General features: G+C 38.5%; 1 protein-coding gene across 1 annotated transcript in view; it reads left to right on the top strand.

The window, feature by feature from the left end:
- SUCLG2 (succinate-CoA ligase GDP-forming subunit beta) overlaps positions 1-22,828 on the top strand; it is a 134,759-nt gene that overhangs the window by 72,327 nt on the left and 39,604 nt on the right. The window contains exons 8-9 of the mRNA XM_068906758.1: positions 3,571-3,732; positions 5,671-5,813. Coding sequence (XP_068762859.1) covers positions 3,571-3,732; positions 5,671-5,813 — 305 coding nt within the window. The remainder of the gene's footprint in view (positions 1-3,570; positions 3,733-5,670; positions 5,814-22,828) is intronic.

Below are 22,828 nucleotides of genomic sequence, written 5' to 3'. Positions count from 1 at the left end.
GGGAAGGTCACTGTCTCTCTCTCGTTACCCAATTTCTGAAACATGTACTGGGGAGAGAAACCAGAAAGCATGCTGTTGACTAGTGTACTTTTATTGTAAGCCACATTTTAAATGGAAATGGAAATTGTACGTTCAGAACCCAGCAGGTTGCAGGGGTTTTTTGCGTATGAACAGATCTGCTGGCCTCATTAGAATCAACTGGGAATAAAGTGTGAAGAACTCTTCCTTTGTGTTGCAGAGTGAAATGGTGCACTGTAAAATAAATGGTCTAGATTTTTGCAGTTCTAGCAACATGCGACACATGACGATTTTGACCTTATAAGGCTGAACAGGACCTTTAAAAGAGGTGCCAGAAAACTGTTGGCGCATTTCTGTGTGTTGTGTAGTTTCACTTTCAAATAAATTCATTTATATGTTTGATTGCTATGACTGATATACTTACCTGGTTCGTTTTCTGAGTTCAAGATCGGTGGTGATGTAAAAAGAAACTTCTCCTCAAAACTAATCGAAATCGTTTTTTGGTAGAACAATTAACCAGGGTACCTTAACGTTACAAAGCACTATAAGAGGTACCCAGTGGTCTGTGTACTCAATCCAGTGTCAGAACTGGGAACGACTGGGTCAATTGCCTTCCATCAGGCAGATAAATTAGCTTGAGGTGAGGTCTTTGTGCCACGACCACTAGTCTGTTTTGGCATTCAGACTCGCTAGTTCAAAACAAGCTTAGTTGTTTGTGTTTACACAGCAGTCGCTTGACTGTGGTTATTTTGGTAGACCGAAGGCCAAAACCCGTAGTTCAGTACCTGCGTGGTCTTAGCAGTGTAATCCTGCGAAGACCTTTTAAGTATGTCTTGGGTAGGAGGGGGTGGACACTGGAGACGGGTATGCAGACACTGAGAAGGAAGTAGGAAGGACAGAGACAGTGCTACAGCTGATGGGACTAGAGACAGCATCCTTTAGGTGCTGGGTGCTGACACAGGAAAATCGGTGGGCAAGTGAGAGAAGAGCTGGGGAATGAAAAGAAACAAGACGGGGAGTTGTGAAAGGGACCTGCAGGCCTGTAGTGGTTCTGACTCGGCTCCCTTGCTGGTGTACTGGGAGGTGGCATTTTGGGGAAAAAGTGAACTGATTTCTATAATTTATCAGCTTAACTTCTCTGGTGTGGTTGTGGACATTTAGTGAGCTGGGCACCACGTGAAGGATGACAGCGGTTTTTATGCAATTTTCTCTTAAGATTTCTTCCCTTCTGTTTCACACCTGGGAAGCTGAGGAGCAGGAAGAGAGTGGGCTTCAAGCTGTGAAAGCCATCTTACTAGCAGCCATACCTGGAGTTCTTCCTCTGCTTATTTCTTTGCTAGAAGTATGTCTGTCTGAAATGTCTTAAAGAAAAACGATAAAACGAGTGGAAGAGCATTTGAGGAGCTTAATGCAATTATTTCTAATGACAGAATGCAACTGTATATATGAAGACCATTGTTCCTCTCAAAGTAATGACTAGGATAGACTTGTTTCTTGCTGTATTTTCTATTTTTTCAATTGTGTAAATTTCCATTAGAAAAAACCTTGTCTTCTGTATTTGCTTTTGTTTAATTTTGTAGCAAATTCTTTTTGTTAACGCTCTTGGGTCAAAAGCCTCTAAGAGCCAATTTATTTGGATTTTTTTTTTTGTTCTCAGTGTAAGCTGTTGAATTGGCAGATGAGAAAAAGCCTATACAGCTAACAAAAACAGAAATACCCCATGAATATAAGTATTGGAGCTTTCTTTGATATTTGTTTAGAAGAAAAATTCATTTGTATAATCTATCATGCATGTAACAATATGCTTTTGATGGTGAAAATTGTTTGATAAATATTAATAGGTGTTTTTCCCCTTACTTTATGCAGCATGGCCTTTCTTAAAGATGAATGTTCTATAGAAATGAGATTTTATTAATATGCCGTTGAAGGTGTTCATGTCTAAGGAAAACTTAGAGCTCCAAAACTGCCCTTTTACTTTAGCTCTGAGTTGTTTTAGCAACTGAAATAAATGAAAGCTCAAAAAGGCAAAATGGTTCAGGTATTAGTTCATTGTTAACAAAAGTTAAAGCAGCAGTAGTACACTAGAAGCATATTATGGACTTCAGATATTTCTCCTTTCTGCAGATTCCCAGCTGATGTGTTACAGAGTAAGATCTAGACTCTTCCGAGAGAAATGTATTATATATGAGCACTTAAGAATAGTTTTCTAAAGCTGCACTCACTGAAACTGGGCTTGATGCTCTCTTAATTTATTCTAATATTGATTACGAGTCAAAAGTATTTAAAAAAAAGAAAGAAAAAGCACAAAACAAGAATACCTGTGCAATGAAGAAATAAGATTGATACTCTTATATTTATTTTTATATATATTGTTAGCTTAGGCATTTTATTCCAATTTAAGCAGTTGTATTAAGAAGGCATTTTTCCATCAAAAGAGTTATTATTAATTATTTTAATTAATGAGTGTCTATATCAAGGAATAAAAGTTATATTTTAAATTGTTTATTATCCTCCAATTTCAGAGGTAGGAGGTACACATATATGTGTGTTTCAATGGCAATATGAATCAAAACACAATAGTTATAAACATTATTAGATTTTTTGGGGGGGGGGGGCGTCTGACTTGCTTACTTTGAAAGATTAAATTGTACTTTAGTCAGTCGTCATCTTCTGGAAATTGTCCAACCTATATTAAATAATAAAATGATCGGTGTATATAGTCTTATTACATTTTAATCTAATGAGGTGTTTGTCTATGCAAAACCGTAAAAATGATGAGTTCGTAAATAGGCAAATAATCAGTTGGCCCTACATGCATTTTTATTATTTGTTTTTATCTGAATGTTATGTATACCAGCCAGTCTCTGATAGCTGTTATTTATTACCAGGTGTAGCTACTTTTTAATTTGTTTTTATAGCCATGGTGGATGTTGACATTGAAGAAAGTTTTCTATTTACTTTTTTCTTTTATTTAAAAATCATGTATTTATCGTTCTTAATGTGCACAGGCTTAAAGATGGTATAATTCACGCTGCTAGGGAAAAGAATGTGTTTATAGCTAATAATATTATAAAAATATAGTTAAGGAAAATTTCTTTTGTACTGCTCGACTATAAATATGAGTGCACGTTACCAAACATTGCTTTGGATCACTAGTCTGTTACAGCTTTTTCAGGCGCCCTCCTGAGTTCACTGACACAAAATGTTGAGAGTAGACTGTCTTATGAAAGTACTGTCCAAATCACCTGCCTTCCTGACTTAAGGGCGCTTTGTTTAAAGCAGATGCAGAAGGTGAACTGTTTTGTTACCTCCCGTTGCATGGCAAAGGCATACAGCCGTGTAGTGTGCAACAGTTTGCTGTGCCATGTCTCATATCGCGCTTGGGAAAAACACGTCCTTTTTGACTGGAGTCAGTTGTAGAGCCTTAACTGCGTTAGAAGCGGCGTCAGTCCCCGCTCGCTCCCCTCTGTAGCCGTTGGTGTAGTATTTTAGAAGCTCTGACTAAGTCTAATCTCTAAACGTCTGCATGTTGTTTTATGTTTTTTTCTTTAGTTGTTTGTTTTGATGCTAAGATAAACTTTGATGACAACGCAGAATTTAGGCAAAAAGAAATATTTGCCATGGATGACAAGTCTGAAAATGAGCCTATAGAAAACGAAGCTGCCAAATATGACCTAAAATATATAGGACTGGATGGAAATATTGCTTGCTTTGGTAAGAAAAAATAAATCCATAAGACGTTTGAAGAGAAAATTAATGTATGTTCACTGTGTAGACTTTGCTTACATTTTTGACATTCACTCCACCCTTGATATTTCAGTTTATTTTGCTGAGGTTGTCTATCTTTCCACAAGTTCTTGCAGGAATGAGTGTCGAAGCCACGATGAAGGCAGCAGCAGACAGATCTCAGAGAGAAGGCAGGCTAACTGGAGAGCCTGTGGGGGTTTTATGTTTTGAATTCTTAATCTAATACATTTGATTTTTCCAATAATTAAAACAAGAAAGACATCAAAATTTGATTATTAATTTTCAGAAATGAGACCATGTGGAGAAGGTACTGCTACAGCACGTGTGTAAAATCTTAATGATCCCTTTTAAAAATGAACATCGAATTCCATTTCCCTTTAAGGGAAGCTGCTGAAGAAACTGCTTGTTTGCTGAAAGAAAAACATCAGATTTTTTTATTATTCTAAGGTTTCTGTATAATAGAAATTACTCCTGAGTTTAGAAGAGAGAAGTAAAAAAATCAGTTGTGCTCTAAGCAGTTTTTATGTTGTGTAAATTCTTTTATCCAGTACAACTTTTTGTTATGAATGTAATTGAATTAGTCATTTTATCTCACTTCAATGAAATGATTAGTTTCAGAAAAAGAGATTGTATACCAAATGCCCAGAGTTCACATTACTTAGATTTATACTCCAACCATGAATCTTGAAGAATCTGCGAATGTGGTGCAAATTGATTCAGTGTAAGTGACAGCGAGATTTTCATCTCAGTTAAAGAAATTTATTATAATAAATGATTATGCTGCAGTGATTTTTATTTTATCGAAAATTGTTTCAACAACCTAACTTGCCATATCCTATGCAATTTTAAATACCCTCACAGTTGCAAGAACCTCTCTAAGCTAGGAAAAGTGGATAGGAATTGTTTGTTCAGTATATCCTACTCTGGCTGGACGAAGTAAGGCCTCTGCATTACCTATAATGAAACAGAAATTTTTAATACTATAAACTGATGCCCTTTTGTAGTGGAATTTTAAGAGCAGAACCATGTTTCTGCAATTTCGGACCTGTTGACCTAAACAAACATTGAGGTTTAAAATGTTTCCTAATGTAATTAACCTTCCCAAGGTTAATGAAACAAGTCTCAGCTTGATGTGGAGCTTAAGAAATCAGTAACAAGTCAAGGATGTTTCTACTCCCTCCCTCCCCCCCCCCCCAGCTTAAGAATAATATCTGCTCTTTCTCCTGAGAGGGGCAAGCATGCATAAACATGTATTCTGGGCAAACTATAGTTAAGAAATTATAAGGTAAGAAAAGGTAAAATAAAGTTAAGACATGTAGTTTTAAATATACCCCACTTCTTAAATAAAATCATCTAAAGAGGTGGATGATCTCAACAGTGTCCCTCCAAAACCTTTGCCATACTCATTGTTAACTGTCCATGGAAATGTTCCTAGCCTGGTGCAAACAGAAAGGAAAAGGTAAATGCGAGAGTATCTGTTGTCTGTCCCCAGAATTAGTTGTCTGAATTACAGTGGTACAGAGCATCATTTAATGCTCTCAGGATGATGGGAGGGGAACTTCAGGAGTCTATGTGTCCTCGCAGGGGTTTGTCTTTTTTTGTCAGTACCAGAAGTATTAGCCTTTCCACGATTATGTTCACATATGTTTAATGAAAGGTGCACATTTTAAGTCCTAAAATCGATACTGTCATAAAGAAACCTAAATGTGGGTTTGTGTGTGCCTGATTTTGAATGTTTTGTTATATTGGATATCCTTGAATAGATACTGACCTATTTAAAAATTAATATTTATGTGAACTTTCAGGGCTCGTTTTGTGGTTGTGCTGATAACGCTGTCTTTAATCCTTTTCAGAAATCTTCTGTACTTTATGTGAAATATAAGTACTTAATGTTTGCAATTACAGTGAATGGAGCTGGCCTTGCAATGGCAACTTGTGATATAATATCCCTGAATGGTGGAAAGCCAGCCAACTTCCTGGATCTCGGTGGAGGTGTAAAAGAAGCACAAGTATACCAAGCGTTCAAACTACTGACTGCTGATCCAAAGGTAAAAAAGCCAAAGGCTGTTTTCAGTCAGGAAGCCTCCCAGTGCAGCAGTACAACGCTGTTATCTCCTACAAGTACTATGCTGAAAGTATAGATAATGGGGTGAACGCTGAGAATGAGTTACTAATGGAGTGATCTGAGAGGAAAATGATTTCGCTGTGAACCACTGGCATGACTTTTCCGTTCCTGATCCAGTCTCACATTTGCTGGTCAGTCTCGAGCAGATGCTTGGAGGATAGTTGGACAGAGGAATGCAGATATGGCGATGCTGGGCATTGCAGTGCTTCGCTTTGAACTTCTGGCTCCTTAAGTGGAATTTGTGGGGAGATTTCAATACTTAGTGTTATTCCTACCTGATGATGTAGTGCCACAGTAGAGCGGGAAGGAAAACGTGAGCTAAGCAAACAGCAAGTTCTAAAGGCCGATTCGTGCTCTTTTCAGCTCTGGATTTCTAAAATATATGTTTCTGCACTAGAAGGTAGAGCCTGTTTTTAATTAGCCCAGAACAACAGACGACGTTAGCCGCCTGTGCGTGTTGAGCAGAAGTTATTTCTAGAGATGCACGTTAGCGTGCTGGGTCATTGGGCCCCTTTGTGGACAGAAGCAGAACAGTCTCTACTTGGAGAATATTGATCAGGCATAGGCGTGGGAACAGTGCCAGCTTACCAGCTCTGCCAGTATAGGGTTATAAGCTTTTGTGTGTAGCTAGAACTTAAGTTGCCTATAGATTTTTTTTTTTTACTAATGAAAATCAGATACATGTCTAAGGGCTTTGATTGTCTGATCCGGCTCCTCGACCTAAGTATCTCCACAGAGGTCCCAATTTCAATATTTCACTTCTTTTGCAAATCTAGCTTTATCTTCTTTCTCTGCCTCAGCCCCTTTTTCTCACACTTACTGTATCTATGATGTTAGTCCACCTAAATACCACCTTCCTGTAAAAATTGCATCACTGTAATTATATATCCTGGACAACAGTAAGTGACAAAACATTGTGATTTTTCGAATAGATGAGGATACTGTTTGCAGCAGAGTTCCAAGGCGAAGCCTGAAAGAAAATCTACAGTATTAGGTACGCATATGTAGTATTTATATTGGAGGCTCTTTGCCGTTGTAATTCTTGCATGTTTTCAAGGCATGTGTTTTGATAGCTAAGCTACACTAGAGAGGGCCTTCTTTCCTAGGATTTTTTTTTTTAAACATTCTCATAGTTTAGATAGTGCTGATCTTTTATTTCTAGAGGCCTGGATGTGTATTCTGTCCAGGGTTGAAAGGAAGGGAGTTGCTTGTGTCATTCTAGTTAGTGATCTTACAAACTTTGAGTCATTAACATGCCTAGAAGAACACAGACCTGGAGAGTTAGAGAAGTAAGATGTCTTGCCTGGGGCAAAAGAGAGGCAGGATGGGGCTTGAGATTCATGTTAGAAAATAGGATAGTTTCCTTTGTAGTCTGATGCTAGTAGACACAGTTATGCTTGTCTTCATTTTTGTTTTAGCTATTCTCCGAACTTGACACTAAGATCTGCTCGTATTTGTATTGTTCTGCAGTGTGTGCTTAGTATGACACTCAAGGTTAGACTGAGACATAATTTAGTTCTTAAAACCTGTATTAGATACTGTAATGGAGAAGCAGGTGCAGTGAAGTCTTAGATACACAACTTAGTTGATGATTATTACTGTGCCAAATAGTTTTTTTCCCCTCTCTGTTACAACACAAACAGCAGGTTTTAGTTTTGGTGATGAAAGTAAACAATTCTGAAACAAAGACATTTCAGTAGCTTCCAGCCATATAATATCTGCATACTCAACATCTACTTTGTAAATGTATCCCCCTTCTATTCCATGTACTCTCACTGCTTAGCACTAGCTACTTTCTCCAGGCTTAATGAAGCTAATTGAGACAGGAGCAAAACCGTAAAAGGTGGCATGGAAGGGAGCAGAAATAGTCACTTGTGCCCGTGTCTGTGTAGCTGTAGCAGTGCCGTTCTTGGCTTTTGTCATTGTCACTGGCTCAGGATGCAGAAGGCTTTCGCCTAAATGCAGCATAACTGATTCCTCGTTCACGTGCATTAGGATTAGTGCAGATATGCTGATATCCCAGTACATAACAGGAGACTACCAGCTCTGGCAGTTATACAAGCCTAACATCAAAGCACTTGTACCTTTGCCTACTGCTCTGCAGCTTTACTGTCAATACAAGTTTACAATAAACATTTCATGTTTAATTTTACTGTGTTCCGAACCCATGGTAAACTGTTACACCAGTGGAATATACACATGGAAATATGGCGTATCTATTATTTCCTCTCCTCATGAGGTATGCCCGTTAGCTTAGTGATATACAGTAAGCTAATTGAATAAGTCTTCTCTTTTCTTAACTAATATTGAGGTTTTCAATCCCAAGAGTCATTGTGGCTAATGCAGCATTCACAGTTTGTAGCTGGTCAGTAATTACTCTGCAACCCTTAACCTGATTCCCACCTTAGTTGAGAAGATGAAAATGGGCTCTTGGGAGCTCCAAGGCCAATTAATTGTTGTAAATGTCTCCAAACAACACTTAGCCTCTGAGGAATGAATAAACCAAAAAAATGTCTGCAGCCCTCTAGTAGGGAGTAGTACTGACTTTTTATTGTATTGAAATATAGCACTGGGAGTGTTTAGGGCATTGCAAGAGAAGAGATCTTGCAGGAGGAAATGTTCAACTGCGCTTTGAAATAGATATCTTTCTCTCTCTTTAGTTGTCTTTATTTTTGTATTAAAGCAAAAAATACAGATGTGCTCTGATTTGATTTAGTGAAGCTAGGGCTGTAGTTTGTGAGAAAAATAAAGATCTTTGGATTGATTCTGCTTTAGTCTGGCTGTTGTCAGTGTCTATAATCTTTTTTTTTTTTTTTTAAGGTTTTGTTTGTTGCAGAAGGTTACTCCCTGGCTTTGGAATGGAAATGCTGCCTTTAGAGTCAGTGACCCTTTTATACTCTGCCGGTCTTGTTTGGAGGCTGCCATATCCAATACTTCCTAGGTCAGACAGGTCATTGCAATGGTTCTGCATTCCTTTCTTTTCATAATCTAAATTCCAGAGTGTCCTTTATTTCTTGCCTGTCATGTTGCTCTGAGTCTATGTGGTGCATCTGCTTTGGCAGAAAATGAACTGTATTCTTTCTCTTCAGGTAGTAACAGTAGAGGGGAAGAGCGCTTGGCTCTCTGTGTTCGAGAGGCTGGGAGGCACTGTAGGAACGCCGCTCGCCTCTCTCCTAGAGGTGGGAAGTGCTAGTTAAGCACTTCTCAGTAGCATCCTTGTCTTAGAGTACTCTTGCGTCCTCACCAAGCTCCAAAGGTACTCATCTTATTCATGTTGAAGACCTAAGCTGCTATAATTACCATTTGACTGTAGGAGTCCACTGTTTCCGAAGTAGGAGTCCGCTGATTCCGAAAGGCTAAAACTGAAAAAACAGTCTTGTCAGTAAACCTGCTGCCCAGGACACTGAAGCTCAGTTGCCAGCTCAGCCCTCTGCTTTGGCCTGGAGCCATCCCGTGTAGTTGACTCTCCTGACTACCTACTGGTGTTTCTCTTGTATTTTTTTTTGTATACATTGCATCTTGAGGGGATATTTCAGCTATTAGGTTGGCTGAATCACTTTATTGGGGACCCTAGCTAAGTATGAGAACCCAAAACAGCTAGGCTCTTACTTGGTCAGATGTATTTGCTGGCTGCAGCTAGGTAGGATGCATCAGGCCTTTCCCTATAACCTGAAGCAAGGCAGCATCCACTACGTTGTTCTCTCATGCCGTCTTGATAGAATTAAGGTAATATAGTACTGATTACTGGTACGGGAGAGTTACCATTTAATGCTGACGTGAATGGTATGAACGCTTGAGATATGTGACCCAGGCATGAGAATACGGAGTTCTTCCTCAGGCTTCTGGCAGCACACCTTCCCTTTCTCTTGTTCTTCTCTATCCCTAACAGAAGCCTTAAAATACCTACAAGTATACGTAAGTAAAGCAAACTAAGCTGTAAGCAGGTTTGTTTTGCCATTGACTGGCTCTAGCACTGAGCTTAACAATTGATTCCAAATAGAGAGTAACACTAAAATACAGGGGCTTACATGTCAGAATTGTTTGTTGGTTTTTTGGGTTGTTTTTTTCCCCCCCAAAGCTCCTTTGACAGCCTTTTTTGAAGCCTGTCAGTGTGATGGCAGCAAAGATTAATCAAATCGATTGATGTTAACGAGTGTTTGCTTGTCATATAGGCATAAAACTGTATTGACAGACTGACAAACGTTTCTCCCAAAGAAATATTCTATACTGACATCTGTTAACTCATACACATGGAATAATTAATATCAAACACAAGTAAAGCTTAATTTGTTTTTTCCTTTAGCCATCATGTAGTCTGAACTCAGATTATTGTTTTATGAATGTGGAATAAGCATTCTTATTTCTGTCACTTTGCTGAGCCTGTTTGCTTTTTGTCAGATGCATTTCTCTGTTCACCTCAGTGATGGGAAAATTAATGGCACTGATGTGACTTGCCGTTAAGTTGTGTGTGAAGCAGAGGTCTTGGGGCTTTTCATTTTCCAGACATCTGAAAGAGCAAACAGAATTCTGAAAGAGGGTATCATTAAATCATAATTTTGCAATTCACTTATTTTCCAGCTGTGCTTAGTGTGAAAGTAATACAGCTTATCCTTCCTTATTGTATAAGACATTTTTATCACTAGTCTATTCTTTTGGCTTGAGGGATTTTTAGTATTAGTTTTCTTAAACTTGCAGTCCATTATGTGACAACAGAAGGGGGGGGGGGGCTTTCTACTAAGAGAAAAGGTTTGTGATATTCTTTCCTGAGCTTTCAGAAATAAAAATAAATGCTGCCGTTTTATTTGGTCTTTATTTTGGGTGAGCTAATTAGTTCAGTAAAAACAATTCAGGAAGTCTGTGAACATTTGGGCAATTGAGAATGTAGTAATTGCATCCATGTGTTTCTGGACTCTTCCCTCTTACTCTGCAACTCGGAACAAAAACCTCCCCCCGTTTTTAGGGGAAAGGCTCTTTTAAGCTTGTTTTCTAACTGTACTCGACTATAAAACTTGAGACTTTTTCCTGGAAATTGTGCAAAAGTCTGTCTTGTTCAGTGACTCTTGTGCCTTGTGTTTGACTGTTGTGTTACAAATGATTTAGCTCTCCTGAGCCAAAAAGGGTTTTTGGCGATTAGGCTTTTTTTCTCAGACGTGGCCAGAAGAATTAGTCTGTTCCCAACCAGTTGTTGTGTACAGCCTGCCTGCTGAAGGCATCCTATCAGGCAGTTGTGGGAAGGAGAAGAGAGCCTGGAAGGGAGCAGGGGGGAACGTTGGCACGTGATGTTCCCGATCTGGGATTGGGCACTGAGATACTATCACAGCAAATATAAATAAAAATAATATAGGCAGCCACGTTGTGAGTGCAGACAGTTTGCATCGCTGTGCGATGTGATCTGCAGAGTGTTCACTGCAATATTAGCCGTGACTCTCAGCCAGGACTCTCAAGTCCTGGTCTTGACTATGAAGACCTGCAGCTTGGACACCAAAGGCATCATCTGTGAACAGAACTGACTCATTTGATTTTCTTCGAGGGTTGCCTTTGCCTGTTGATGAGAATGGCTCTTCTGTGTAAGGGGGAGAAGGGTGCTTATCACTGGGGGAGAGGGAGTGGTAAGGTGTTTTTTTTTTCTTTTCCTCCCCACTAGTTAGCTTTAAAAATCATAAACAGAAAATAGTATGTAGAGGTTTTAAAAATCAGTCTGGCCACATGTGCCATGATAGTGAGCCCTATCATAACATAGTCTGGTTGTGAATAGTTTTGTCACGTACCTGCTGCATTTAACTGACACATTGTCAGTAGTGGATTTCTTGGTGATAAAAGAAAGGTAAGACTTAAACCATTAGGGTCAAATAACCTTCTCTATCACATCTGCAGCCTATGTTACTCTGTATATAATGATGAAAAAATGAAATGTAAATATCATGTTATAGGGCGTTAGCGTTGCATTTATTTGAATTGTCAGATTGTATGTCATTTCAGAGAATGTAGAGGGGACCGTATTTTATGTACTCATTAGGAATCTTTTTGCTTTCTTATTCAAACATCATGCACCCTTTACCCACTTCATTACCCACTCTTCTTTATGCAGCATGAAAACTTTGTCTTGTGCGTTTTTCCGATTCACTCAAAAGGGTAAAGCATGATATGCTGTTCTGAGGACTTTAAAGGCTGCAGCTGGAGAGTTATCGTAGCAAAAAAGTCTGTGTCTTATAGGCTACGTGCCAACAGCGCTAGATCTCTGTGACAGTGGAAGCAATTCTGAAAGTTTGAACTGTGTCCAGAATTTTTAGATTTTCACCCGGTGTAGAGCACCAGCTAGCGTGCTGACTTCAGTGGAAACCATCCCTCTTCTTCCTCTCCTCCCCTCTCTGGTGTTCCTCATGACTATCTCCTCTGTGTGTTTCGATAAGTGCTCTAAGATGCCCAAGTTCCAAGTTTACCAAAATTCAAAGAGCCCAGAGGTTCCACTCTCTGTAACTGCAGGTCCGGTGTTCAAACCTGGGAATAGTTACCCCTTTGCAGCTCTAGCTGGTTTCGGAAGGTGATGCCAGGTGAAATTAATTAGTGGCTGCTTGTGCAGGTTCAGGCTTGGGCTGCTCTGTTTTTCCATCTCTCTTCTGTGAACTGTGGGATATAATAGTCCTGCAGCATAGATGGCTGCTCTGAAGACTAATTAAAAATAACCTAGTCTGTTAAAGAAATTAAGTGCTGAGGAAAAGGTAAAAGTTTTCATTTTGTTTAAATACTTGTTGCATAGCTGTATTCTAATGGCAGTTTTGTACTCAGCATTATTTTTGTATAAGTGAAATGTTGAATTAAAAAAAGAAGGTCATAATCAAGAAATCTGTTTGGTATTGCAATTTTGACATTAGTGTAAGGAGATTTCTAATAAATTGTTGGCATGTACTGTGTGTAGTCTTCAGAAGCAGGATCTTAATTTGTCAGCCTAATGTTAGTGTCTCCTAATAGCATGCAGAAAGCCCCTTTTGCCTGGGGGCAAGGGGTGTAAAGTGGTAGGGAGAAACCATCCCTTCCTCTTTATTATTTAAAATATTGAAAAGAGTCAGAGGATTAAAAAGGGCCTAGACACAGATAGGTGAAGGAAACTTACCCAGTGTTGCAGGTTAAAGGCTGAGGTGGGGGTAAAATCAAGATCTTGAGTCTTCAGTGCTGAGTCCTGCCTGTGTGACCTTGTGCGTCAGCTGAATGCAAGGTCTAGACTAAGATTTTTGATCCGAGTTTTAGGATTGCAGTCTAAGAAGAAGCAAAAACTGGAATGATTTTCACTTGAAGTAGAATAGGAAGTCTGAAGAAGAGCAATCTGGAAAGAGGCTTGAGAGTTGAGATATGTAAGGAGGTAACTTCAAAGAAGAAGGGAATAAATGATACGCTGTGTCTGCTGGGGATAGGCAAGATATAATAAGGTTTAAATGCAACAAAGAAAGTTAGGTTAGATGTTTTGAAAATTCTCCAGCACAGGTAGTAGAACCCTGCAGTAGTTTATCTAAGGAGCTTATAGAATATCCAGTATTGCAGGTTTAAGAACAGACTAAAAAAAAAGTTTATCCAAGGTGTTTTAGGAAGAGTTGATCCTGCCTTAGGGCCAATGAAGGGACTTGAAGTTTCTTTTTCCCGATTCTGTGAAAGTTCAGAAGAGTCCTAAATCTAAAGCTGTGATTAGTAGTTTTACATGAGCAATAGTGCTTTGACTTTGGAAGCTTTTGAAAGTGTAAGATTGCTATGATGCGATGACAGTTTTTAGAGACTGCAGTGACCTATTAGAACACAGAAATATCTTGTAAAACTGAGAAAAGTTGGCAAATGCATGCTGTATTTTCTGCCTGAGAAATTTGTACAAAATGCTTTGCCTTTAACCAAGGATGTTGGAGCACATCCACTAGGAAAGTGCCAACCCTCATAGTTCTTTTATAGATACCGTAGGATTTGGGGTTTATAGGAGTAATGTGGGACTCTTCCCACATATTTATCAATGCTGCATTGATGAGGAAATACAGACTTAGAAATCTAACAAGGATTTCTTCTAATACGTCTGTGCATTTTTGCAGGAATTACTTTGAAATGATTATGTGTCTTTTAGAGTGCTTAAAGCATTGACAAGTCGTTCTTTCATTTCAGTTAAGCTTTTTTTATAGAGACTGATAGCATATTGCCAATATTTATGAAAATGTGAGGACTGTTGCATTTTTAAAATGTGTAATTGAATTGTCAGTATGTATTTATAATCAAGATAAATGTATTTTTCAAGAGCATATGTGCCCTAAGTAATTACGATATATAAATATATTTTAATATATCTGTCATTATTTATAGTCACTGACAAGTTGAATGCCTTTTGACATTGAAAAATCTGCTGTAATGAATCTTAAAAAATGTATGTGAAAATAAACTTGCTAAGAGAAAAACTCGCAAAGATTTTTGTAACCACCTTTTTTCTAGTAGAATAGGGAGAATTACAAATGCATCCCTAATAGATAAAGGCTGAAAAATTTGGGGAGGAACCGTAGCAGAAATTTGGCTATTAGGTTTGGAAGGATTTGTACTGAAGGAGACAGATCTCTATATGACTAACTTCCACACTGGCACTGAGCAGACATCTTCATCTCTTCAACCTGCAGTCTGTCTTACCCTCTTACGATAGTTTTCGTTAAGATATACTAGAGGAGAACTATGAGCTGGTATGCAATCAGGGTTTGTTGTATTTTCCTGCCTATTTTGGGCTACGTTTGATTAATCATTAGAATAGTACATGATTTTTTTTAAGCTTTGTTCATTAGTGCTTGGAATGGGGAAACCTGGACTTCTCCGAGCTATCCGGTGTGTAGCCAGTACAGCTAAGTTTGCGGTAGGAATGCTTGATTTAAGAGAAGTACATGATAAAAAGTACAAGACTGTACATATCTTTTATTGTAATGTCATACCATCGTATTACTCACGATACTCAAAATCGCGTTCTGAACTAAAGGGCAAGGGGTACAAGTAGTAAGAGAGCAGGAATACCTTACACTGAAAACTGCCCATTTTTGTGCTTGGGGTAGCAGTGGTAGAAGGGTACTTTGAATAGCCACATACTGTTAACCAGGGCCTATTTAAATTGCACTTATTTTAACTGTCAGTTTTGGAAGTATCAGATTAGTATGACCGCAGAGGTTTCTAACACTGGGGAAAATCTTTTATTACTTGAAGAAGAAAAATCTCCATCTCTTAAACCATGCACCATCATCTCTAACTGCCAAATGCCTGAGGCAGTATCCTGCATGTGCAGTATAACGTATAGTTATGTTTGTGTGTGTTGCTTATTGAAAGAAAATGCCATTAATAAAGGATTAAACACTTCTGTGATCTAAGCAATTTGCAAAGTACAATAATAGATTTTGAAATTTTATATGACTCATTTTACATTTAGCAAGTATAAGAAGGGAAGAGATTTTGGGGAATCTCAAACAATTTGGTAATTCATCTTGGTGAGATGAGTAATTTGTTATGATTCTGTTTATAGGTAATCCATGTAGCATACTTGCACGGGCAGTGAAACACAAATCATTTGATATCTGTAGGAAATAATATATTAATAACAGTTGTAGATTTTCCTACTTAAAATACTCTAGAGAAAATCACATATTAATTTCCATTATTTTTAAGTGATTTGAGTTGTTACAGCTGTCTAGGAAAGTGTTTGTTCTTGTCATCAAAATGAAGAAATTTAATCATCTCACCTCCATCTGTTCCTGATAGAAATAGGTCTGGATGGCGACCTGCATATCTTAAATAGGTGCTTTCAGCCCGTCCTACTGGGTAGGACATGCTCTCTTTTGACAGGGAATTGAAAGTCAACTGATTTTACTTACAATTTTAGAAGTGCCCTTGATCGCTGGAGCACAGGTGGATAGAGCATAGATTAGTTGGTGATAAACTGGTGTTACGTGCTAAAATTAATAACCACTTTCCCCATCATAAAATGATCTGTTATAGACCAAAGAATAAAGGCTCTGATATTGCAAAGATTTTTAGTGTCAAGATATAGCTATAGTTCAAAAAAAAAAAAAAAAAGGAGGGGGAGAAGGATATGGTCTTTAAAGAAGACTTTTATCTGTGAGCTGAAAAAGCGGCCTAATATTGCTTTACCAGGTTCAGTGACATGGTTATCAGGAAGGAGGGGAAAATTCATGAATACAGGTAGTGCGCTTGTCTGCTGTGACCGTTATCTTACAACAAACTTGAGCTATGGTTTGCATCCTGATCTAGGTAACAGATTATGATAGGTGGGCTTGTTCTGACCTATTACTATTAATTCGATTTGCTCTCTGAAATAAAACTGGCACAGTTTTGACTTCTGGAGAAATTGAAACTTGATTAAGAATAATGTTGTTCAGGTCTGGTAAGCAGGTGGCTTTTAAACTCGGTGGTATCTCTTTAAGAAAAAGCTCTGTTAGAACATCAACCCATTTCTGCGGAAATGGGATTTTAAGATGCAGTGTATCTTCTGATATTTTCTGTATTCCACTATATACACCTTTTTAACTTTATACTGTTGATTTAGGGAATGTATTTTTATGAAGTGCGTGAACTTTGGTTTTAGAGCAGGCCATGTGCCATCTTTGCAGTCAAAAGAACGTATTTAATTTATATTTGAATAAGAAGAATATTCCTTGGCGTGTGTTCATGTATCCATTTGCATAGCTGAGCACAGAATGATGAAAAAGCTGTGGAAAAGATGAAAATGGTTTGAAATACAGAGCAAAATTATTTCCTTCACTTGAATACCTATTTTGTTTCAGGTGAGGCTGAATTATTTCACAGCTTCTTTTTCATGCTCTAATTCAACAAGATATTCAAAGCTATTTCAAGTTTTAATATTTTATTATCTATTATTCTGAGGGATGTGTAAAGCTGAAATAAATGAGACTATTCACTTTTAAAGCTTGTCATGCGCTTAAGTACTAGGCAAATCAAATCCCCATCTACCGTAGACTTGTAGTTCTTATTCTCGTTGCTAGACATAACAAAAGAGCTGTCCTGTTATAGGAAGACGAATATTGGTCGTGTTTCTCAAATACATCCTCTGTGTTGTGCCCTTAAATATTTTACTGTCCTAGGCAGTCCCTAAAATAGGTGGTTTAGTTTAGAGTAGCGAGAAGAGTGGAGAGCTCACCTCTTTTAGCATTCGTACTTGACTTTTGATAGCAGTCTGCAGGGAACATGATTATTCCATGTCCCACCGCCCAGTTCTTGTGTGTGCGGTTTGTGGGGGTGGGAGAGCAGGAGGAATAGTCCTGATGTGATCTGTGGGCATCTAACCGCGGTTCTTCGACTTGCACAGAAGTTTGATTTAGATGGCTCCAATATATCTGTTCTTAACCAGGAGTGGGGAATAGTAGGGAGCAGAGTCTATGTAAAGCAGCCTGAGGGTGTAAAAGGCATGATCTGCAGAAGTAACAACCTCAGTCAAAAGCCAAGCTTGGGCTCCGATCCTATGACTATATCTGTTTTTTTTGTGGATATCACACTGTTGTCTTCACATATGACACTTTAACCATCCTTGAAGAAAAACGGATTATTATTCACTACTTATATCAGGTACAGTGAGCACTTCTCATCCACTTGATCTTTCCATGACTTTTGCTTTGATTACATGCGTAGTACTGAGCTTAATTAACTTTTTGAATATTCTTTAGGGTTCCAGGTAATATCTTTGGGGAAGGAAATAGTTTCCCTGAAGCCGTTTTTAACTTTCCACTGCATCTTCAGATTCTATGTTTGTCTCTGTTTTGCACTCCCAAACACCGTAGTAGATTCTGGCTGACTTTGGCAGAAATTTTCACTTTGGCTAACTAAACTAAACTAAATGGCTGGCTAAATTTTTTCACTTTGGCTAACTTTTTTTGGCAGAAAAAGAAGGAAGTCTCCCCACCCTGCCCCCCAACCCCTCCAAAGGTACAAATACATGTATTAATTGGTATTGCTGTAAGTTAGGCAGTGCATGCTCAAGTTGATTGTTTTTCATTCAGTTTATCTGTTGGTTTCTCCATTAAACATTTTCTGCTAATGCTCAGTGTTCTGGAATCCCCTCCCCCCTTTCTTTTATTAAGCTGGAAGTTTAACAGTGTTTTACAAATATTGTGGATATTTTCACTTAGACTTATAGCCCTTCAGTCAGTAAACAAGACAAGTCCAGCCAAGACACTAAGTTCTATAGTTTTAAATTGCGTTTTGTTACTTGCTGAGTTAGGGCAGTGTGTCTAATTTGGAGATGTGCCAGGTAAATTTATGAAATCTCTCTACTCACTTTGGAACAACTCTTGTCCTGAAAGCATCTTTCCTACTACTGCTCTTAATATTTTCAGTTTTTCAGTGATTTATTCTCTCCTTTTATGAGAGGATGTTATTTCTGTGACCCCTATATTCAACAAAATCCAGCCTTCTAAAACAGTACCTTCTACAACATTGGAAGGGAAAGTAATTTTAAATTGCTGCATTTAATAATGGAGAGGGACTAGCATGTCTTAAAGTGACAATGTGGATTCATTTGTAAAACGTAGACACAAAATCCAGTGAAAACTGAAATGAATAATTCAACCTTCTGTTGGCATGGATTGATTAATTCCTACAAAAGTGCAAGCAAAAGGGTTTTTTTGGTTGTTTGAGGTTTTTTTTTTTCTTCTTCCCTTTTTGGGTGAAGTGTGCTCACGTTTTAGCTGGATAAGGTTAAGCACCTCGTTCTGGTGTGAATATCTCTCATTGAATTCAGATGGAATGGTGTCTGGTGCTGAATGCACGAGGAAGCACCAGTGGACAATTTGCAGCCATATGGATGGGGGGGGGTCTTTTAGGAATTGCATTTGGGAGAGGACAGCAGGTAGCTTTGGGGGCTAGAAGCTGCAAAGTGGGCTACAACTGTCTTTTGACATAAGTCACTAAGCCCCAAGAGCCTGTATAGACTCTGCCTGTGAAGAGAAAAGTAGGTCCCAGTTCTCAGGTGTTTTCCCACACCTCTGTTGTCAAACACAATAGACATTTTAAGCTATTTTTTGGTAATGGTGGTACCTAAGCAATAATTGAAACAGTTACTTTAGCTGAAGAATTTCTAACTGAAAGTGAGGTAGAGGCCTGAGTGGGGAAAATCCAAGGTTTTTAAAGGAAACTGTTGATTTTTCACTGGGGGAGCAGACTGTGCGTTTCTTCAAGGAAAAAAGGCTCATTTCCTGGAGACAGGGAAAAAAAAGGGGAAGAGAAAAGAAAAATTAATTTCTATTTTAAATTTTTTTTATGAAAAATGTTCAACCATTTTGAGCTGAATGCCTTTGAAAATTCCAATTAAAAGAAAGTGATTGCCTGTGAATGGAAAGACGGAAGGGTAATGTCTGACCAAATAGATTTTGCTAAGATTTCCAGAATAGTTTAGATGTTTTTGACAGAAAAAAAACACAAAATGCAGTGAAAAGATTTTTTATGAGCAAAGGAAGTAAAAGAGGTTGTTAAGAATAAGCTAAACTTACTTGCTGCAATTGACTTACATAGTTTACTTATATAATGTATTCTGTTTGGCAGAGTGGAGCATGCATTGTACTATTTAAGATATGTAAATCAATGAAGAAAAATACTTTTCACTACTTACACAATACCATATTCACCTAGTATGGTCTAGTATGGCTTAAAAAACACTCTCTCTCTTTCTTTCTCACTTACATGCTTGTTTTACTCATCAAACGAATAAGGGGGAGGAAGAGGGAACTATGTTTTTTTTCTTAATTTCATACTTGTAATCTGCTACAGTGAAATGCAAATGGCAGTGGGTATGTGTGAGCATCTGAATGTGAATGCATGATTTATGCAAATCCAGCGTACATTTGCATGACCTTTTTTGAATGCAATACTGAGTGTTGCTGTATTTTAGAAACCATTTCTAATTAAATAACAATAAGTCTGAGCAAACAAAAGAACCGCAGATGTGCGTTCCCCGCGAGCGCAGGGCGGACGAGCGCAGGGCGGACGAGCGCTACCCAGGGCAGCGGAGCTGCCCGCAGCTTCCCGTTCTGGTTGTCATGGCAGAGCATCGCTGGCGTCCCACTGGGAACTGCTAAGTGCCTGAGATGCAAGCACTGCAGCAGTGCCGCCTTCAAATTGCGTGTCCGACAGAATGGCGTTTGGGCTGACCATGCAAGCCAGCGTTCACCTTACCAGAAACTGAAATGAAAACTCGATTATGCAAAGTCATACCAGATCGAGCTGCATTTACAGGCAGTCTCCAGCTGAGAGTGCCACGAAGCAAAGAGTTCACATAAAGGTCTGTCCTTTGGCAGAGTCATATCAACTTGGTGATTAAAACAGAAGCCTTCAAATAAAGTGGGAATGGTTCTTGTGGACAGTAGATTTGGAACTGATGAGATGAGCAGGGGAAGAAAAAGCATCTCATTTAGAAAACAGATTAAATACATGCTTATATAGCAGAGACGAGATTAACATTGAAAAAGCTGAAATTTTTTTTTCTTAACTAAATCTTGGTTAAGTCACCCTTCCAGATTACTGTTACAAGGCTGTAACTGGCAAGCCTTAAAAAAAGAAAGGAAAAAAAAAATCAATTTGGGGGTAGAAATGAATGAATGTGCAGAGTCAATATTTTATAGCAGGTAATGAAAGTTGAATTCCTGATGCCCAGCAAATCATCTGATTTAAAGGTTTGGGCCTGCAATGCATGACTTCTCATTGAAGAAATATAAAAGAACAAATTACTATTTGCTGAAAAGTCACAGAAACCTTATCAGAATTGTTTAGTTCCTGCTGCTCCCTGGAGGTTTTCCTCTTCAACCACTGATTGAGTGTGTGCTCTCTGAATTGTGAAGGATTTACCTTTAATCAAAACTTTCATGGGGCTCTATACAGTTGTTTTTGGATTTTGTGTGTATATTACTTAGAAGAGAATCTCAAATACATTTTTATTTTATGTAGTCTTACAAAATATGGAAGTAATTGAACTGAAGAGATAAAGTAAAAGCAATTTAAACAAAGACAGTGCCTACATTTCAGCAGCGTTAGCTTATCTCCCTTAATAATGCTAAAAAATCGGTTGTGCTTCTGTAAGAAGAGCAGATGAGTGCAGCCTTCTGCCCTGCCGGAAGAACGGGTTTTTCCTTACGGACCGCTGCAGGTTTTGGCTTTTTAGCAAAGAACTTCCTTCCTCTGTTGACAGCGGTCAGCTCTGTACTTCCCATGCTGTTGGGTTATGTCTAAGGAAGCGTGTCCATGACAACTTTAGTTTATCTGAGTTAGTATTTCTGTGATTACACCCTCTTTCCCTGCATTTGCACCAGCGCTCAGCGGACACCTCGGTGAATGAGTTCAGGGAGCTGAGCTAAACCAGCAGAACACTAAATCTGTAAAGTGAGGAATGAAGAAAAAAAAAAAAAAAAAAGTTTGGCAGTCTGAACTGGTTCATCATGAGGTCAGATGAGGGGTTCCTGGAGGATGGTGCTGGTTTAGGTCAGCTTAAAAGTCAGTCCTTCAGGCCTAAACAGGCCCCACGGTGCTTCGGTCCACTTGAATTCAATGAAACTACTTTCTAGGATTACTTTGTTCAGCATAATCTTACCCTCCAAAAATCTGGTCCATAAGGCAAAACTAATCGTGTCATATTGTTGACAGGCATGATGGTTTATATGTAAAAAGCATCTAGTGATAAGCTACCCAGCGAGAACCACAAAATTATGCAATCATTGCTAGCCTATGGCTAGATTTGAATAGGCATCCTTTCCTCATTTCATAAATCATAGGTAGTATGCATACTACAAGTTTTGACTCAGATCCAAGAAAATTTGAGTTTTGTGTGTGTATGTATAATATATGTGTTTAGGTGTGTGTGTGACGTGTATGTGTGTTTGTATATGTATATAGGGAGTTACTTAGTGTCCTCGGAAAAACAGATTTAAGCATTAGCTCTAACTCTAGAGATGTATTTTCTGCAGCTTGCTTTGATTAGTGATCAGATGTGTTGTACTTTACCACTTTTGACACCTTACCTGATATTTCATTTGTTTTTTAGTCACACGATTGCTGGTTCCAATCAACGTGTATTCCTCTGTAGCGCTCGTGACCAAGGACACCAAGCCTGCATTATTCATGGTTTAGCGTTTAAAACTGGAGGAGAAACTTTTAAATATAACTCAAATTTGATTGCAATAGAAGCTAGTGTTAGTGGCTGTGCTAGCATTAGAGCTGCCATTCAGTACGTTGTCATCTTTTTGTCTCTATGATTAAGCTGAAGAGTAGCAATCTGAGATTATCCTAGACAAGAGCAACTCTGCCATTGGATTGATTCTCAGATGTATAATCTAGACATACAGCTCAAACCTTGCTTACCTCCACTGCAAACGTAATGATCAAAATCTTTGGCCCAGTTTTGAATTTACTTATGCAGTAAATGAAATGTGAAGTACTTTTGTGTTATTTAGGAAATCGTGATCATGACTACTAAATAGCTTGTATTATTCCCTGACCTGGGTGCAGAGCTAATTGTTTATCGCTGACAAAGTCCCCCCATTTTCCCACTTCTTACAGTGAACGGTCCAATACTACAAAAGAAGTCACAGTACCACCATCTCAGTAGAGGGAGATAGTATTAGTCAGAAGTAAGGGGCACTCGGAATCAAGCTGAAAGTGGTGTGAAGGTGTTTTTCTTGTTCTTCTCTTTTTCTTCTCTCTTAAGAGAAAGAAAACTTCTTAGTGAAAATGATTGCATCGTCTCAGTTTCTTCTCCGTTTCTGATGTACTTTTGTCAGCTGATTTTCTCCAAAACATAATGCCTGAAATGAATTACTGTAATAACAGGGGAAAAACCCTCTTTTGGTTTGTTTTTCCATTCCCAGCTGCATTATAGAGACTCGTGTAATTTTGGGTTACTTTAGGGAGCAGTGGGTAGAAAGTGGA

The sequence above is a fragment of the Struthio camelus genome, chromosome 14 (assembly GCF_040807025.1).
Source record: "Struthio camelus isolate bStrCam1 chromosome 14, bStrCam1.hap1, whole genome shotgun sequence".
Taxonomy (NCBI): Eukaryota; Metazoa; Chordata; class Aves; order Struthioniformes; family Struthionidae; genus Struthio; species Struthio camelus.
Note: the sequence above shows the minus strand (reverse complement) of the source record. Positions and strands in the feature narration are given on the sequence as shown.